The sequence below is a fragment of the Oryzias latipes genome, chromosome 3 (genome assembly GCF_053564925.1).
Source record: "Oryzias latipes strain Hd-rR chromosome 3, Olatipes_Hd-rR_3.1".
NCBI lineage: Eukaryota > Metazoa > Chordata > Actinopteri > Beloniformes > Adrianichthyidae > Oryzias > Oryzias latipes.
In genome coordinates this window covers 7,306,898-7,323,135 of record NC_136239.1, presented here as the reverse complement: position 1 = coordinate 7,323,135, position 16,238 = coordinate 7,306,898, and the positions used below count along the sequence as shown (strand labels likewise).

Genomic DNA, 16,238 nt, shown 5'->3' with positions numbered 1-16,238 from the left:
CAAAAGTTTTCTTTTTAGTCTAAAGACGTCCTCCTTTAGGTGAGTGGGTTCTTGTAAAAGGGTGGACTTTTCTTCCTGCAGCTGTTGTCTCTCTTTTTCCAGAGGTTTTTGTGTCTGAGTTTTGAAAACAAGCCTTTTCCATGTCTGGGTTCATTCGAAGTCTATCTCGGCTATGTGAGCCCCATCCCGCTGCAACCCCTCTCCGCCGCTACTTCTGTATCTCTTTGTTTGAGAGGGGAACAATAAAAACGACTATCAAACTAGGGGATCTTTTTTATTATTGTCTCGATGAAAATATGAAAGATATTGTAAGGAGACCCGAGCTGGCTGCCTGCCCATCCCACAGCAGCGCACTGTCTGTGCTGGCATAACAAGCCAACGAGCTCAGCCGCCGGAGATCACTATGCCGCTCCGGCGGCAGAAAGCGGCTGTCTGTCTGCCATCCAGCCGCTCACCCAGGGCCACCCTGCGTAGTCATCACCTTTGCTATAGTCAATGAAAACATCAATGATGCAATGCGGTAATATAGGTTTCATTCATATTATTGCTTTAAACCAGTTATCCTGTTGACAGTAAATGTGTAACTTGAAGCATTTCAGTTTATTTCCGGTTGAAAATGCAGGCGTGTAAAAGGTCATTATTGTTTCCAGGAAACGAATAGTATATTATTTTTACCCCTGTCAGGTCACGGGCTCCGTAATTATTCAACCTCAAGTAAGGTCAAGTAAAAAAAACTGTTGTGGAAGAAAGCCTTGTTAAAGCCAACATTAAAAAGACTGTGACAACAGCAATCTTATATCACCACCATGCCAAAACCCGAAAAGAAAAGAAAAGAGCAAGATAGTCTGCCTACAAAAGGCTGTGTTATAGACGCGCACAATTATGCTAACCAAACGGCTGCAACAGATGACTCAATGGAAGCTAACGACTTCACTTTGACCCCCCTTCCTGATACGCCACTGAAGTCCTCACTACTGAAAAGAGGTAAAGCTTCTGAAATGGAAGATCCTGAAGGCATTATTACCAAACTCTCTTTCCTCTTCAATTCAAGATCTGATTCCCTTGAAAAGATAGTGAGGGAGAGCTGTATGAAAATCAAAGGTCTGAAAAAACCCATTGATTTCGTTTCGGAGGGGCTGAAGGAAATGAAAACTAAAATGAAGGAGGTTGACACCCAGGTTAAAATGGGGGAACAGCGCATGGGGTCCTGTGAAAGTCGCATTGAAGAGCTGGAGCGTTATTCTCGAAGATGGAACTTGAGGCCGGCCGGGGTTCCGGAAAACAACACAGAGGATGTGAAAGCTAAAGTCATCGACATCTGCCAAAAAAAACAAAAAAAAAAAACGGAAAAACCAAAACCAAAAAAAAATAACTGTCGTTTCTTCACTTGTGTTCTCTGCTACTTATTCGGACCCCCCTACAAAATGGCGACCGCACTATATAGTGCACTAGATAGGGGTTAGGGCGGTAATTCGGACACAGGTGTTCCTGTTTGTCCCTGTGTGACATACAGTGTGTTTGCAATATTTGTCAATAAAGTTCATTTAAAAAAACTGGGCTTGAACGGAAATGACATCACAAAAGGCGGGAGGTCGCAATTTCTCTGATGACGTCCTTCCGGGAGGTTCGCGGGAAACGTCTCAAAACAAAAACGCGTTTCCGCCAGTGCTTTTAGGCTGAATCTGACAGCACGTGTCCCTTTAGCGCACGTGCGAATCCATTCAGTCAAAGAGGTGAGCTCAGCGCCGAGCAGAGTTGCGTGTTTTCCGCGCGAGCGGAGGAATGGCCGAGAAACCGGAGGATCTGAACCTTCCTAACGCGGTCATCACGCGCATCATCAAGGAGGCGGTGAGTTGGTTACCCCGGGAAGGAGCTCAGAGGGCAAGACGAGTGTCGGAGCTGCCGGACTCACCTGAACGATCGTTACCGAGCAACGGCGAAGTTTAAATGTGTGCAACCAAAACAAAGATGGCGCTCCCGCTGCCTGGACGTCCGTTCATTAAAAGATTAAAGCAGCAGTTTATTCACTAACTTGTATTTTTTGTAAAAACTAATTTAGCTTTTCATGCTATGTCATTCATTACCTACATGATGCAAAAAAAAAGAAAAAAAAAGAAGTCATTAGTTTCCAGCGTACTGCACAGTGGTGTAGTGGTCAGCACTCTCCCCTTACAGTGAGAACATGCTGGTTCAAATCCCGTCTGTGTGGAGTTTGCCTTGTTTGGATGCATGCTGGGGTCATGTCAGCCATCACTGGACTGTAGGAGTGAGATTACACTGAAGCGGTGGAGAAGCATCAACAGAGACAAATAACGTGATGGCCGTTTGCAGTACATGAAAATGACAGTACCGAAAAAAACACAAGTAGCCTCTTTGCCCGAGTTTAACCTAAAAAAAAACCTGTTCCTCAAATTAGTAGCTCACAGATCCTCCATAGTACTATTTAGTACAATACCCCTCAAATAATTAGTTGGTTTACTGTATAGTCTTTGAGTAAATCTATCACTCCAATGTGAGTAGACGTGACACTAACATCACTTAGCAGATTTGAGTTATGATCATTCCTTCATTTATTAGTAGTACTACTAAAAATAGTATTAATACAGAGTATTTAATCCTTAAAACCTGTTCTTATAATAAATAGCTCACCATTGCTTCATAGTACCACTTAGTACTTCATACAGCACTTCTACTGACAATAGTTTTAGTCTTTTCGTTTGTTTTTCTGTATAGTTTTGGACTGGTCCACTACAAGCGTCTACAATCGTTAATGATTGTGAGATCTCAGTTGTGGATTATTAAAATAATATGCAGTGAAATGAGGTGATAGTAAATGTGAGTTCTAATTAGTACTGCAAAGGAATGGTGATCTACTAATTAGAGGAAAAAGCTATTTGCTTAATCAAAATCTAGACCAAAAATCTTACATTACTTTTATGAGACATCAGTATTATGGTTTGATGTACACCTTTATGTGTCTGTGCAGAAAACAGAATTGTGTGACTGTTTGTTTTCCCAGCATGCTTTTCTCTAAACAGACATGTCATTTCCTGCTGCCACATGGTGGCACTGCAACGCTACACCAAAGGAGTTTGCTCATGCGTTTCTCAACAGTCCTGTGCTTTTCAGCTCTGCAGGTTTTTGGCAGAGATCCACCGGCAGTTCCGTGATCCGGATCTCTGGTTCTCTGAACCGTTTGGTTTCTGCCGCCACGGTTCTGATTCTCTAACGCTCTGCTTTCCCACAGCTTCCAGATGGGGTGAACGTATCCAAAGAGGCGCGCAGAGCCATTTCCCAGGCCGCCAGCGTCTTTGTGCTGTATGCAACCTCCTGGTGAGAAGCCCCCCCCCCCCCCCCCCCCCATCCACAAAACTCTGCGTTCAGCACTTTCTGTCCGTAAATAAAGACCGTTTTCTGCTTTTAGTGCCAATAACTTTGCACTGAAGGCCAAACGGAAGACTTTAAATGCTGCAGATGTGCTGGCAGCGATGGAGGAGATGGAGTTCGAACGCTTCCTGGAGCCTCTCAGAGCGGCTCTAGAAGGTCAGACGCACAAACACACAGCCTCAGAATGCTGCTGTCCAACAGCTAACAGTGTGTTCCTCCACAGTCTACAAGAAAGGTCAGAAGGGAAAGAAGGAAGTGTCTGAGCAGAAACGCAAAGAAAAAGAGAAGAAGGCAGACTGTGAGCATGAAAAGAGCAAGGAAGATGAGGAGGGAGAGGATGAGGAAGAACAACGCATGGAGGAGGAGACCGAGGAGGGGGAAGAGGAGGTGGAGAACTGAGGAGACAGACCTGTCCGACATGAGACCGGACTCTGGCTTCACAAACTGTAAAAACTGCTCTCAGAAGGACGGCTTCATTCCTGCAGTCCCCTCTCCATCAGCCAGCGGTTTGGTGTTCCCATGATACACTCTTTTGTAGTTTCAATAAATGTTTTGTATACAAGTAGAACGTACAGGTTCTTGAACCACAAGTGAATGGAGGAGAGCCCTCCAGCAGCAGATGCCAGGGTCATCATACGGAAGTCCTCCAACCACATCAGGCTGTTTGAACTGACAGGTGAGGAAACACCTGACCTGGAACCAGTTCAGTAGACGACGACCCAAAAGCACACGTACCTGTTCGGGGGCTGACCCGGATGGCTTTTAGGTTGTCTGGGCTCGTGGAGGGTTGTAGAGGATCTTAAGGGGAGCACAGGTACAGTGAGGTCAACAATCACCCTGTGATTTAGCAAGTTCTCCCACTTAGAAAACATGGAGGGGTCTAAAATTTCATCATAGGTGCATTTCCACAGTGAGAGACAGAATCTAAAGAAACATTCAGAAATCACCTATGATTTTTTAAAACAATTTATTTGTATATTACTGTGACAAAAGTATTTGATCACTTGAGTTAAACAACTTTAATATTTGGTACAGAAGCTTTTGTTAACAATGACAGAGGTAAACGGTTCCTGTAGTTCTTCACTAGGTTTCTACACACTGCAGCAGGGATTTTGGCCCCCTCCTCCATACAGATCTTCTCTAGATCTGTCAGGGCTCGGGGCTGTCGCTGAGCAACACGGAGTTTCAGCTCCCTCCAAAGATTCTCTATTGGATTTAGGTCTGGAGACTGGCTAGGCCACTCCAGAACCTTGATATGCTTCTTACGGAGCCACTCCTTGGTTTTCTTGGCTGTGTTCTTCGGGTCATTGTCATGCTTAAAGACCCAGCCACGACCCATCTTCAACGCTCTGACTGAAGTAAGGTTACGCCTAATATCTCACAATACAGAGCCCCGTTTATCCTCTCCTTAATACAGTGCAGTCGTTCTGTCCCCTGTGCAGAAAAACACCCCCAGAGCATGATGCTTCCACCCCCGTGCTTCACTGTAGGTATGGTGTTCTTGGGATGATGCTCCTCCTTCTTCCTCCTCCAAACACACAGAATGGAGTTAAGACCAAAAAGTTCTATTTTGGTCTCATCTGACCACAAGACTTTCTCCCATGACTCCTCTGGATCATCAAGATGGTCATTGGCAAACTTCAGACGGGCCTTGACATGGGCTGACTTCAGCAGGGGAACCTTCCGTGCGATACATGATTTTAAACCATGACGTTTTAATGGATTACTTATTGTAGCCTTGGGAACGGTGGTCCCAGCTCTCTACAGGTCATTGACCAGCTCCTCCCGTGTAGTCCTGGGCTGATTCTTCACCTTCCTTAGCATCATCGATACCCCACGAGGTGAGATCTTGCGAGGGGCCCCAGTCCGAGGGACATTGACAGTCATCATTAGCCTCTTCCATTTTATGACAATTGCCCCAACAGTTGTTCTTTTCTCACCAAGCTGCTTGGCAATTGCCCCGTAGCCACTTCCATCTTTGTTAAGGTCTACAATTTTGTCTCTTGTGTCTTTTGACACCTCTTTGTTGGAAGTTAGACTTCTGACTGATTGTGGGGGGGCACAGGTGCCTTTATGCAAGCTAACCACCTCAAACAGGTGCCACATTTAGAATCATGAGCAGAGGGGAGTTGGACTATTTAAAAGTAGAACAGCAGGTCTTTGCTGATTTCTGAATTTTTTTTTCAGATTCTGTCTCTCACTGTGGAAATGCACCTATGATGAAAATTTTAGACCCCTCCATGTTTTCTAAGTGGGAGAACTTGCTAAATCACAGGGTGATCAAATACTTATTGGCCTCACTGTGTGTCTTCCAGTTCCCTTGATGCTTGTTGAGAATGGAACCTACAATTGTCATGCCTTTGTGTTAAGTATTCGAAAAGTTAGACTTGCACACATTTTATGTACGGGTGATGCTGTTGTATGACCCGTACAACAGCAAAAAATAAAGAAAAAAAGACATTATGCTTTGCGGGTTCACAGAGCTGTGACTTTAGGGCATATGTAATAAAAATCCTCTTGTAGCTTTTAAGTGTATTTTAAAGTTTATTCCAACCCCAAGCATTATCTCTGAGCATCCCTCTGAGACCCCGCTCTCTGAACACCAGACCCCCTGGTATCTTCAGTGGGTCTTCACACCAAAGTTAAGAATAGCCCCTCCCAGGAAGTCTGCAATGTCAGCACCGTCCCCAGGCTAACAGTTTCTCCGTGGAGCTAGTGATCAGCTTATCGCCTTCATTTTTTTATCCATCTTTGCAAAAGATACATTTTGTGGGAGAAACAGACGCCGCTACATTAGTCACTAGGAGATAAAGACTGTGCCCCAGATTTCATCTGGGCAAAAAGACAATATTTTAAAATATCAATTTTTGGGTACCAAAGGTAAGACTTCCATACAGGCCACGTATGTACCAGTTACCCATTTTTTTTCCCACTCAGCCACTTTCTATCCACGTAGGGCTGTTGCAAGTAAGCCGTTCATCCACTTGCTCCCAGGTCCATAAATTTGAGTATTTCCTCTAATCTGGAGACTGTTTCTGTGTCCACTCCCCCCCCCCAAAAACCTAATCTGGGCCATTGGGGGGGGGGCAGGGATTCCCAGTTTAGTCTGTTAAAAGTTTTAGTATTATCCTATTGAATTCTGTGCATTTATGATCCTTAGGATGATTACCTTACAATTTCCAGTACAAAGCCCAATGAGTGTTTTGAATGAGCTATATAAATAAAATTGAATGGTGTGGGACCATCTAGTGTCCTGTGTTCAAAATACTCTCTCTAAAATGCTTCAATGCATTGTGGGCTCCATTTACCAATACAGTATTGTGAGCATAGATACATTGGATTTTCACAGACTTCTGGGAAATTTCTAAGGCACTGGATTTCAGCACTGTAGATTTGGACAGCAAACGCACCGCGTAGTGGTAGTGAGGGGAATTTGGACACAGCCAAAGAGTTTATTCCTGCAGGCTCTTCCACAGACTCCTTCACTACAAAACACCAGCAATACAGACACTTTGATGTTTTAGTCCATGTTTATTTCACTCCATTTAGTCAGAAGGACACTCCACTTTTCCACTGTTGATGTCATCGATGACATCATGGGGATGGCGACCATCGATCGTGCAGCCCACAGACTGGGCTGTCCCCAGGATCTCCTTGATGGTTCCTTAAGAGAAAGACAAGCATGCATGAGTTCCAACCTTCATCTCGTCCTGATGAGATCTTCTGCTCCAGCATTGGCGTGTTCCAGACTTTTCGGCACAGAGTCACCCATCCATGTGGGCAGCCCTGTTTCCTAAAGCTGGGGTTACTCTTAGCCTCCACTGGACTGAACCGTGTCACGGGGCAGACTGGTACAGTGGCGGGAGGCTGAGTCAGACAGACAGTTGTCTTACCAGAAAGCTCTCTGGCGATGGAGCGATGCCTCATGACGCGAGCGATGCCCACGATCTCGTCAAAGGTCACGCTGCCGCTGTGTTTGACTGAAACACAAACAGAGCTCGTCTCCGCCTCATTTCAAAGAATGCTGTCCATGCCGATAGATACTCACTGTTCTTGACCTTTTTCCTGTCACGGGGGGGCTCCTTCAGGGCCTTGATGATCAGAGCAGATGCAGAGGGGACCACCTCGATCTGATCAGAGAAGACGAAGGAGTTAAGAGAAAGACGGACTGCCTGCATGGAAGTCTGCAGCCGCTTACTGGTCCTTTTCAATTAAACATGTCTGACCACTTGTCTCTCCGGATGAAAACACCAGGAAATGACAATAGAAATAAAAACTAATGGAAAACAAGATTTAAAGTGAAAGTACATTGCATGTGGTCTGCTTACCGCTGCCTGCCTATTCTGGATGGTCAGCTTCACTGTGATCCTCAGGCCCTTCCAGTCTCCGGTTGCCTTGGCGATGTCATCACCAACTTTCTTGGGAGACTGGAGACAAAAGCGGTTCAGAAAGGAACCAGCCTTCACAGCAGCACACAGGCTGTAAAGGCCCGTACACACCGGGACGAATATTCGCCAGGCGTTATTCGCCAGCGTTTTTCGCCACGTTTTTTGTGTTCACACCCAGGCGATTTTCGCTGACGATGAGTGGAGTGAACATGCAATTTCATTCCCTGACATTAGATGGCGCTTAATGTAAAACAGAAATACTCCTGTACACAAGGTGGCGCTGCGCAACTTTACGCTTCTGAAAGTCGCTTTTCACTCAGAAGAAGAGAGCAAGTATTTAAGCGCTTGTCAGAATCAAACAAAGAAAACATGAATATTTCAAGCACCAGTAGCTCCAACTGGTGCTTGGTTCGGGGATATTTTAGAATGTCCGTCATTATTGCTTCGCGGCTGTGTAGACGCTACTTGGCGTCTATCTTCTTCGCTGGTATGTGTGCTCAGCAAGGCAGTTTTGTCTTTGAGCGCCCCCAAGTTGTGTTTTACTGTAACTTCAGAAGCTCCAGACACGTGAGCAAAAGCGCCATTCTCATTGGTCGAGTAGATTTCGACGCGACGCGTCGAAAAAAAAAAAAAAAAACGAACCCGAGGCGTTTTTTTTTTTGACGCTTTAACGCCTGGCGTTTTTTCGCGTCGGTGTGCACACTCTCGTTGGTGCCCTTTGTTTAGTCGCGAGGCGTTAAACGTCGGCGAAAATCGCCGGCGAAATTCGTCCCGGTGTGAACAGGCCTTAACACTCACCAGACCCAGGGGGCCAATTTTGGGGGCCAGTGCTGAGGTGGCTCCAACTTCGCCTCCGGTGCATCTCATGTACACTGGTGGAGAGAATGAGAAACCCCAAAGGTCTTTAAGCTGCCTTCATCTCCAGGTGTCAAGCATCATGAATCACTGATCATTAAACCACCACCACCACTTACATGCCAGTGTTACCGTTACCATGTCAACCATTCAGCTGGTTCCCAAACGAACTAGCATTACTTTAACAAAGAGACTATTCGTGTGGCCGAATAATTAAGTTAAATGCTTAGCTTCACTTTGTTAATTTAGTTCCCCCCCCCCCCCCCCCCATCACTCCAGTTAAGTCGGCTTTAATGATTGATGTGTCAAACAGGAAAAATTACCAATCATTGGGCAAACGCTCTACCAGGCCAGTAGGAAATCAGTCATGTTTCCCAAGTTACCCTTAATTGCATTGCCCATCGTAAATTTCTGTGAATGTTACACGTCAGCCCTATAAATCAAAGCAGCGCCAGCGAGCTTTCAACTTCCCACATCAAAAAACACCGGAACATTCAAGAACCGGGATCAGACCGTTACTATACATGGGAAACAGGAGAGTAATTATTTAAAGACACTCTGATCTTAGTAGTACGGCAGACTTTAGAACAACGAGAAGCTAACGCCGCCGTTAGCTCCTCGGCTAAAGGCTTCCGCGTGCTTCTCCACGTGGTGGACAAACACACGAAACCGCCTTAGCAGAAAGACACTTCCCACAACCCCACGCCACCAGAACCTCCGTCTGAACAGCGTTAAATTAAACCAGGCTGTCTCCTGAGTAAGGTTAGAGTTCCATCTTTACCGTTTCTTGTGAAAGGCCCACAGGCCAGCAGGCGCGGAGGCAGCCGGCGCACAGCAACTCCTCCGCGGCTGTGAACCGGCTCCTACTACTTCCTGAGCCTAAAAACATACCGATTTTGATTTCGTTGGGGTCGAATTTGGGCGGCATGTTGCTGCTTTGGAGGTTGACCTCAGATCAGCTCGGTTGGTGATGGTGTCGGATGAACCCGGCTTCGGGACGACCGAAAACTGTTGCACCTTCACCGGTAAAAACGATAGAAAGGCCGATGAGAGGCCGCGAAGCGGTTTATATACTTGCAAACATCTCGCGAGAGTTACAAATCCCATTGAAACAGAAATGGGGAGTATTTCGCCGCCCCTAAAAATTTGCAATAAAAACATCAACAAGTTTTATTTTATTTATTTTCGCTGCTTCTGGTTTGTAAATTTTTAAGTTGTCTTGAAACGTGTTTTATTTTCTTTGGAAGACGTCAACCCGGTGCATTTATTGAACTGACTTTATGTTATTTAAAAACAAGTTTTTTTTTTAAACCTAAAACCACGTGACTGTTTGCACGGGGGGGGGGGGTGATTAAGGTCCTCTTATCATTCTCTACGTTTAATTTGCATGTTAAAAATGGAAACAACATGTAGTAAGATGATCTTGTATTTCCCTTATTTACTAACTGAAATAACTTTATGAACATCTGTTGAAGAATAAGAAAAGTGTGAATTTCTCTTGCGTGTAAAAATGCTTGTAAAAACATTACCATAGAAACTAGTTTTTGAGCTAATGAAGATTGACTCTTTTGTCATTTTTATCTTTGAAAAAAATTCTCATTACACTGCTAGGTGAAATTTTATTTTATTGTAATATTTCATATTCTATGTAAATATTTCTTTACAGCAACATCGTCATAATTTATCCAAATAGAATGTATGAAACAAATAGGATATTTGCAGGAAAAACGTGAATCTTTTTTTAACAAGATGACTGCTTAAATAATAATAATAATAATAATAATAATAATAATAAAACAGTTGTTACATTGAAAAAATGTAACAACTTTAAACACTTTAAACAAAAAAATGTTTCTGAAAATTTACCCTTTAAAAGAGTTGAGTGAAGCGTCTCAGAGTTAAAGCTGCAAAATTTCTGTTCAAAAGGCTGCACTTAATATGTAAAAGACACGTAGGAAACTGATCCCCTGGAGCACACTACTGATGTGTGAGCTGTAGACAAGGCTGAACCTCACAGTCTGACGTCTGTGGTGTTGGGCCTCCCGGGCAGCGCCGCACACATCCCAGATGTAGGTCTGTGATGGAGAGCCACTCATGGGCTCAGGAACACTTCCAGAAATCTATTTGAAAGAACAGAGTTCAGCTTCCCCCACAGCTCTGGGATGCACAGAAGAAGGCATGCGAGCGTGATCTAGAAACATTTCCTCTGAGGCAAAGTTCATTTCAGACTGAGCCAAAGTTGAACACTGTGCTGCTTTCAGATAAATCCAAATCTGAATTTAATTTGGGAAGCCGAGGCTATCAGGGAAATGTGGGTCTTCTCAGGCTTACAAAGAAAGGGAATCTCTTATTTTCTCAAAAGCTGGAAGCATTAAGAAAATATTTAGTGCACTGATAAAGCAGCTGAACAGTATCTGTGTTGTTCTGTAGACAGACAGATGGAAAAAGAAAAGTGTAGTGTTCATGTTACTAAATGGATGTCATAGTTGACTTTAATAGAACATAAAATGGTTACACTAAATGGAACAGAGTAAACAGTAGTGGATGTGAAAGAAGCCCACCAAAAGGCACGTACATGGAGGGAAATTTCTTCTGTGTTCATTAACATTATTCATTATGCTACACATGCAGTCATTGTGCAGAGATTGAGCGGGCGTCCTCTGATTGAAGATTGCAAGTTTGATTCCGGCTCTGCTGGCCCATGTGTCAAAGTGTTCTTGAGCAAGACACTGACGCACATTGCCTCTGGTGGTTACAGGTTGGTGCCAGTGTTTGGCAGTGGAGCCGCCATCAGTGTGTGGGTGTTTGTGTGGGTGAATGGCACTGAGGCTGTAAAGCGCTGAAGGTAGTAAGTATGAGTATTAAGAAGTAAGTATAGTATATAATAAGTATACAGTAATAAGTATACACCATTTACTATTTACATTTGACATTGTTATTGGAAAAAAAAATCCCCAAATCATGCTGTTTTTTGCTGCAGCACATGAGTGAAGACTACAGTTGCCTGCATCCCTGTGTCGCTAGTAAAGCATTTGTCACAACTGCCCCTATGGCTAGATACTGCCTGTCTGCAAGTGAAAAATAAGCAAACCTAAACGAGAAACACAAAGAGCTCACATTTATCACATGAATGGTCCACGGTGGGGGAGGGGGGTGTCTCTGTGTCTCCATCTATCTACAGTACTTCACCTTACCTTACTTGTTAAGTGTTTGGTACAGTTTTGCCCCAAGAGATAGCCCATATCCACCCATAAGGGCAGTTGTGACTATGCTCTACTGCTAAGTTCACACCGGGCATGTGTGGGTTTTTGTCCGCGCTTTTAGCATACGGTGTTCCCATAGGTCTGTCTCTACCCGATATTAGTGCATGTCCTCGCAGTTGGAAGAGTCTTGCTGTGAAATATCAAAGCGGTGTAAATCTGGTGAATCTTGTCCAGGCCTTTTCCTTTTACAGCTCTATTCAAATATAAAGACCTGGTGTCACATCATTCCAGCTGATTTGCAGCTAAAGGTGGAGTTCACATTGCTTTGTTTGTCGAGCACATTGCTGCTTGAAGTTTGGTTAAAGCTGCACCATTACAGAGCATCACTCTGAGTCATTGACCTGAAGTACAAGGAGTTGTTTAATTTAGGTCATAGCCTCGAAGAATCACCCAGGTACTCAGGATCAATCCCCATAATCAGTAAACCATTGTTTTGCACTAAAGTCCTTCCACCCTGGCATGTATCCTAAAAGGTTTCGATTTGCTGCTTGAGCTCCATGAGCGGCGACGTTGGTTTCATAGCTCTGTCTGGGGCTGTGATGGTGTGGCATCTCCCAGAAAAAAGCACTTTCTACTCTAAAACATGGCTGGTTCTCACTGAGCATCTGTTATCTGTGCGCCTGTGTGGGCAGTGTGTGGCCTCTCCACACAGTTTAGTTAAGACACAAACCCTCGTTGTCTAGAGAAGGCAATGGGCCCGTTTGAAACCCCAACCCCGTCTATCTAGAGAAGGACGAAGCACATGCAGGAAATGTTGAGTGGATAGATCTTTGAGCTACTTCCTCTCTTAGGCTGCAGGTGGCGCTCTCCAGGTTCAGAGCAGGCATTCAAAGCTTCACCACTGCTCCAGGATTTTATATAAAACAGTCTGATAGACACAATGTTTTGATGTTCTACATTTTGTGGCGTGGGCTTTTATAATGTCTACTCAACAGTGTCGTGAGCAGCTTTGTGTTCTCTGCTCTGATTCACAGAGCTGTGTTTAATGGATGCTCAGGTGGTGAGAGTTGGTAATTTTCGCTGCTGCTTCCTGAACCCAGACAAGTGCAGCGAAGAGGTGCTGAGTGGACGAGCATCCCGTGAAGCGGAGAACGCTGCTGTCGATCAGCTCCTGAAGCTGTGTGTTCCTGTTTGATGTCCTGAAGGACTTTTTGAGTCAGAGCTGCTTTACAGGAATAGCTGCAGAACACAAGAGGGAGTAAGTGGGTGAGAAGCAGAGATCAACACTGCCGGGCTGTTTAATATGCATCATGAAAATCTGTGAGGATGGTCAGGATTTCACAACTCCTACTGTGAAAGAAAAGCTTTATGTGTATTTTCAGAAACCCTCTGCATGTTCAACAAATCTTCTGTCTGCATGATCTGGTTGCTGGCTGGGTTTGAACCTCCAACACTGAACTCAAAGCTTCTTTTGAGAGTTAGAACTTTTCATCTAGAGTGTTGCACTGTTTTTTCCTGAAGAAAGCTAAACATTTAACTTTACTTTCTTTTATCTTTTATGTGAAGACTTGATTTAGGATGAAGTGTGAAGGACAAGCAGCCTCCTGTCTGATGACATCCCAGAATAAAGTCCAGTTTCCATGCAACCTAAATCAAGACAAATTAGAGCATGTGTTCATGAGACCGTAAATCCTGAAGGTCCTTCATACAGGTTCTGAGATTTGCAATTCGGTTTATTAGTTAAGTTATCCAAACATAATTACCGTAATTTCCGGACTATAAGCCGCTACTTTTTTCCTGCGCTTACAGCCGTGCGGATTATTCAGTGACGCGGCTAATTTATGGTTTTAATTGGCGGCCGCCATGCACGCATATTCGGACACAGTGAATGGTTTGAATTCTCTATCTAACACCAAGCACAAGTCATTTGTTTTTCAACACACCTCTAAGCAGCCAAACAGCATGGACTTGACTTCAGGTCTTAGACACTTCAGTCATGGTTCAACAAAACAAAACACGCATGCCTGGCTGCATCCCAGAATCCTTTGGTGCCATTAGACCCAACGTGCACGTGATCGCCACTACAATATGATGAAGCTTTCAAGTTAAAAGCAATCGTTAAAAACAGCGTGAAAAAATCCACCATCACCATCGGGTTTGGAAAAGCCGGTCAGCTGCGTGACGGAGAGAACAGCGCATGGAGTGAATTTACCTCTGAGTCATAGTGACTCGGCTGGCTGCACGTAAATATGTGGCAATAATATCAGCCTTTATTTTGTCGGGACACGACTGGAAACACAAATTGACGTGGTCGTGTTAACGGTTTCTAAGGACTGAGCGGAGTTTTGCATTGAAACGCTCACAGCCTCCGTGTGAGCTGGAGACTGCGTGTCGTGTGAGCTGCGGGGCCGATGGCAGTCTGAAGGCTCCCACACGTAACAACGCATCCGCCCCTCATACATAAAACGTACAGTATTAAGTCCGTGTTAACATATTCATATGTTTTGCTCTCAGTTGTAATAATCAGTCATAAGTGATGAGTGATGCGTTGTGACGTTTGCCAATGAGTGGCTCTGTTATTGATCACGTGACCAGAAGAGGAAGCAGTTGAGAAATAAAGTTTTGTGAAAAGTTGGAGTTCAACTAACGTGGAAAAGTCTCTTTATTTTTCTCCCGTTCTTGAGTCGGATACTGGGTACACACGCCAGGACCAAAGCGTGAAAACAACTCTGCTAACAGTCCGATTGCTCTGCACAGACACGATTTGCTCCGTTCACCGGCGCAATGGGGACGAAGCGCTCCTCCCTGTAGCCGCGCTGGCCAGAGCTGTCGGAGTAGATAGGAAGGGGAGACAAGGAGCGCGCGGGAGCGCGGAGCGCGGAGGCGTCGAGCCATTCTGCAGGCTGCAGCCAGGGCTTACTCGAGGCGTCCGCGGAGCAAGTGTTTGTTGTGGAAGGAAACTTCTGACCCACCCTCCGCGAGGAGGCGCGCGTATCGCGCTGAGGCGCGCGCTTTTCAGTCGTCGCTGCTTTATTTTACTAGTGTTTTTTAACCAGCCCTGTTAGTACCATAACGCTGCCGCGACACAAGTGGAAGGAGAGCTTTACCCGTTCACCCCTCCATGCACTGCTGATACTTGCTCATTCTTAAACATGTACAACAGAATGGCGAGCCGGGCGTTGGCCCCGCCTTTAGCCCCTAAGACTCATGGGAAATGGGGAATCGCAGATGTAAATTTCCTCATCATAACTGAGGGATGTAATGTTGATTATATGGTTACTGTTTGTAATTTTATGTTAGATACCTAGATTGTCAATAAGTTAAAAATAAATAAATAAAAATAAATAAATAAAAAAACCATAACTGAGGAACTTGTGAACAGAATAGAGTACCATGCTGTTTGGCAGGTGTACATAATCTCTAATACATGAGCCTGAGGCAAAGCTGACTCCACCCACTGTGTGCTAATAAATCACACTTATGCTGGGAGTCAGGACATGATTTGTCAGGATGACAAGGATGACAATGTGGCCTAATACATGTGGCTTATACTCCAACGCGGCTTGTGTATGTATAAAAGTAGTTGAACACGTGGAAATGGGTGGGTGCGGCTAGTAATCGGGTGCGCTTTGTAGTCCGGGATTTACGGTAGTTAAGTCACATACTTAGTTACATAATTATCACTTGTATTAAAAGTCGAATGAATACTCTAGGTGTGTATTGGCTGGAGTCTGCCAATATGATACATATCACAATACACGACCCTACATTACGCATCGTAAAATATCCTTAAGAAAGTACCAGAGAAAACATTTGACAGTTATTTTTATATATTTTTTTATAAACAGAAAAAACTTTGTCTGAGTGTTAATACACCTTTAACATGACTAAAATGATAAAACACATTTTATTTAATGATCAGAAAATTAAGCACTTTAACGGTCTTTCATTCATGGTCTTTTCTTTTGGTAAATTAAGAAATAATTTTTTTCATTGCTAAACATTTTCTGATTTTTCACAACAAAATAAACAGAATAAAAGATGTTTCTAAACCAGTAAGGTCCTATAAATATGGCTGATTATTTCCAAAAGTGCCAAGTGTAGCCAAACTGGTACATCTAAAACGGTTCAGGTGACTGAATGGTTCTTTTCATTAACATTTAAGTGTGATGATGCAGTGTGACAGGATGAAGGAGAGCGCTTTGATGAGGCTAAGATGCTTTATTACATTATTTCTGACATTGTCAGTCTTCCAAAGTGTTGTACCCGTCACTCTGATCAATCATGTTGCTGAATTAAGGCAGTGTCACACAGCCACTATGCACATATTGCACATATTGCACAGATTAAAATTGATCATAATGAATATACATGGAAAAAGTGGGAAATGTTGTGGTCTTTACAT

The 16,238-nt window shown here is 44.1% G+C and overlaps 2 protein-coding genes and 1 non-coding gene across 4 annotated transcripts; 1 reads left to right on the top strand and 2 right to left on the bottom strand.

Annotated features, from left to right (window-relative positions):
• Positions 1–1,594: 1,594 nt before the first annotated feature.
• pole3 (polymerase (DNA directed), epsilon 3 (p17 subunit)) lies at positions 1,595–3,955 on the top strand. Its single transcript, XM_004066815.5, has 4 exons — positions 1,595–1,848; positions 3,248–3,333; positions 3,425–3,543; positions 3,611–3,955. Exons 1-4 carry the CDS (start codon positions 1,783–1,785, stop codon positions 3,784–3,786), a joined length of 447 nt encoding a protein of 148 aa, XP_004066863.1. The 5' UTR covers positions 1,595–1,782; the 3' UTR covers positions 3,787–3,955.
• A 2,943-nt stretch (positions 3,956–6,898) lies between these two features.
• On the bottom strand, positions 6,899–9,690 carry rpl12 (ribosomal protein L12). 2 transcript variants are annotated; one of them, XM_023952111.1, is made up of 6 exons: positions 9,522–9,690; positions 8,574–8,647; positions 7,716–7,814; positions 7,436–7,517; positions 7,281–7,367; positions 6,899–7,051 (listed from the first exon to the last, which is right to left on the bottom strand). In XM_023952111.1, the coding sequence occupies exons 1-6, from the start codon at positions 9,556–9,558 to the stop codon at positions 6,933–6,935; spliced, it is 498 nt and encodes a 165-aa protein (XP_023807879.1). In that variant the 5' UTR covers positions 9,559–9,690; the 3' UTR covers positions 6,899–6,932. The 2 variants fall into 2 exon arrangements, with proteins under 2 accessions (XP_023807879.1, XP_023807881.1); XM_023952113.2 differs by having other exon boundaries at positions 9,412–9,679.
• Positions 7,125–7,251, bottom strand: LOC111947249 (small nucleolar RNA SNORA65). Its single transcript, XR_002873069.1, has one exon. It is a non-coding gene; the product is annotated as a small nucleolar RNA SNORA65 (small nucleolar RNA).
• Positions 9,691–16,238: the final 6,548 nt, after the last annotated feature.

Bases quoted from the DNA above. Each gene is read 5' to 3' on its own strand.
- pole3 (XM_004066815.5), top strand. From the start codon at position 1,783: ATGGCCGAGAAACCGGAGGATCTGAACCTTCCTAACGCGGTCATCACG. The intron at 1,849-3,247 runs GTGAGTTGGTTA...GCTTTCCCACAG, and splicing joins CGCGCATCATCAAGGAGGCG to CTTCCAGATGGGGTGAACGT. The intron at 3,334-3,424 runs GTGAGAAGCCCC...TTCTGCTTTTAG, and splicing joins GTGCTGTATGCAACCTCCTG to TGCCAATAACTTTGCACTGA.
- rpl12 (XM_023952111.1), bottom strand. From the start codon at position 9,558: ATGCCGCCCAAATTCGACCCCAACGAAATCAAAATCG. The intron at 7,518-7,715 runs GTAAGCAGACCA...TTCTCTGATCAG, and splicing joins TCCAGAATAGGCAGGCAGCG to ATCGAGGTGGTCCCCTCTGC. The intron at 7,052-7,280 runs GTAAGACAACTG...CTTTCTCTTAAG, and splicing joins CATCGCCAGAGAGCTTTCTG to GAACCATCAAGGAGATCCTG.